Source organism: Manacus vitellinus, unplaced genomic scaffold (assembly GCF_001715985.3).
Source record: "Manacus vitellinus isolate BGI_N305 unplaced genomic scaffold, ASM171598v3 scaffold_31_pilon, whole genome shotgun sequence".
Classification (NCBI taxonomy): Eukaryota; Metazoa; Chordata; class Aves; order Passeriformes; family Pipridae; genus Manacus; species Manacus vitellinus.
Genome location: NW_021940379.1, coordinates 3,784,047 through 3,786,385, shown reverse-complemented (window position 1 = coordinate 3,786,385; position 2,339 = coordinate 3,784,047). Strand labels below are relative to the sequence as shown.

At 41.6% G+C, this 2,339-nt stretch overlaps 1 protein-coding gene across 5 annotated transcripts in view; it reads left to right on the top strand.

Moving 5' to 3' along the window:
• The first annotated feature begins 32 nt into the window (after window positions 1–32).
• The window catches only part of MPHOSPH9 (M-phase phosphoprotein 9), a 24,212-nt gene continuing 21,905 nt past the window's right edge, over window positions 33–2,339 (top strand). Inside the window, exons 1-2 of one of the 5 annotated variants that reach the window (XM_018076422.2) lie at window positions 33–544; window positions 1,758–1,887. In XM_018076422.2, the coding sequence (XP_017931911.1) occupies window positions 1,781–1,887 (107 nt within the window). In that variant the 5' untranslated portion in view covers window positions 33–544; window positions 1,758–1,780. Of the gene's footprint in view, window positions 545–1,403; window positions 1,888–2,339 lie in introns of those variants that run through there. The other 4 variants (XM_029961134.1, XM_018076418.2, XM_018076420.2 and 1 more) reach the window with 4 other exon arrangements.

Below are 2,339 nucleotides of genomic sequence, written 5' to 3'. Positions count from 1 at the left end.
CTCCGGGGCTGTGCCGGCCCCGGCGTTTGCGGCGAAACCGGCGCTGATATTTCAGAGTTAAAACACCTCACGGGTTGTTTTTTTCCGAGCCTGCCCCTTTATGCAGCGACGTGGCCGTATAAGGACCGTGCTGTGCTGCGGAGTCGAGGGATGGCGGCTCAGCGCTCCCGCAGCCCCGTTATAGCTCACTAAATATTGTTTTTATTGCGAACAGACTTGTAATGAGGTTATGAAACGAGCCTGTGTCACAGCTAAGTCCCACCCATTGCTGTGCTGCTGAGATAGGCCGCCCATGGTTCCATCCTGGGGGGGGGACTGATCCCACATCCAGCTGCTCCAGAGACACTCCCAGCATCAGCTTTAGCTGCCAAGTCTGATAACCTCCAAGTTTTCCAGACTTCTGACCGCTAGAAAAAGAAGAAAGGCTTTTTTTTTTTTTTTATCCTTCTTTATCCCAAGAAGCTCTGCCAAAGGGATATGTGTGTCTCTGGTAACTTCCTTTGAATTCTGGCGTTTTCAGCCCTACCCAGAGGAGATGGTGTGAGTGAGTACCCAAACAACATTTCTGCTGAGCCAAACAGGCTCCAAGAAAACAGGGAAAAATGAGACCGTTGTCTCTGAGTTTCCTTCAGGTGGTAATATTTTATATTTCTGTAGCTATCTATTAGAGATACATCTCTATGCACTTAAAAATTATGAAAACATGAGTCTGTACAACCCATCAGCATGTCTTTGTAAGGCCTGTAAAGAGGAATGGTCGTGCTTTGGAGGTGTTGTGCTTCTTTAAGGCAGCAGGAATTTGTTCTTGGCATTATCACAGGATATTTCCTAATGTCTCTTTTTACTGTCCATCTGTGAAATGATCATAAGGTTTTTCTTCAGTGTTATAACAAGGGCTGAATTCACCAGGGTGTAGAACATGCTGAAATAAGCACTATATAAGAACTGATTAATTAATATATTTCAAGTGTTTTCTTGGTGAAAGTAGAAGAATCTTTTAGTCTCTCTACAGCCACCCTACTTTGAGTGCTGTAAGACTATGGCACAAGTATTGTGTGTTTATTTATTTATGATGCTTTCAGTTAACCAGCTGCTGTTTTGAACTGCTGTGGGATTCCTGTCTGACTGCTTTTTTGTTGTTTTATTAATAAATCTATAAGAAATGTAACTCAGAACAGTTTCAAAGCTTTCTGAATTAGTGTTATATAATAACAATGAAGCAAGTGATCTGTGAAAAAAGTGAGCCAGATATTAGACACAGAAATGGCAAAATTGGTCAAGTGCATTTAATTTAACTCAGTGGGTCTTGTGTTTATTATTTTTGGTGAGTGTGTTTCTCCCAGTGAAGTTGCAGATCCTTGGTCACATTTAAGTATATTGATAGTAGGTGTTTTCATAGAAGTCTTGAAAATGCCCTGTGGAGCCTCAGATTTAAAAAAACCAACCAACCAAACCCCAACAACACTGTTTAACCTGGAACATTTTGCACTGACACCCTTTCCAGTCCAGTCCAGAGGTGTGAGGCACAGTTAGGAATATATTTGACTCGTAGGAGTCCCAGCAGGCACGAAGTTAACTGAGGAGCTCCTGTTGGCAGGTGTAGCCCAGGGGAGGAGAGAGGGGCTGGTTGTGGAATATTTGCACTTTCTGGGGTGGTTTAGCCAAAACAACTGTCTCTGTAATTCTGTTTCTTCAAGCAACAAAGTCAAATGGCTTTTTAAAGTAAGAAGGTGATTCTTATTTCTGTCTGTTCTCAGGGTAACGTACTTGGGACCAAGATATGGAAAACTGGGATGTGGTGAATTCTGTACAGGAAATCCCTTCGTCTTCTGCAGACTCTGATGTCAGAAACACCCACAGCTCTGTCTGTAAATTGAACTGTAACAGGTAATGTACTGAAGGAATTCCTAACAAATATATTTTTATTATTTTGGGTTTGCTTAGTTCGAATGTTTTTAGAGTAGTGTTGTTATTAAGGTGAAATAATAGGTAAGATTGCAATATATTTCAGGGTTCTTTTTACTTTCACAGGTATAATCTTGATGAAAGATTTCTTTTTAGAGGAAAGCCCTACTGAAAGAACTGTGAAGTCTTCCTTAAATTCTTAGTTAACTTCCATTGCCTCGTGTCTCTTAGAATGGGGGAGGAAGGAGGGAACCTGTCTTGGCCAAATTGTAAGAGATCATTTTTTGGAAAGCTCATGCGTTGTGTGAAGTCATTTTTGGAGAGCAGCAGCTTAGGAAAACTGAGTTGTTTTTCTGTTTAATGCCTCAGGTATTCCCAGGGAATAAGAAGTGCAAATATGGCCTGATGGCCTAAGTGAGAGGTGGTTCTTGACT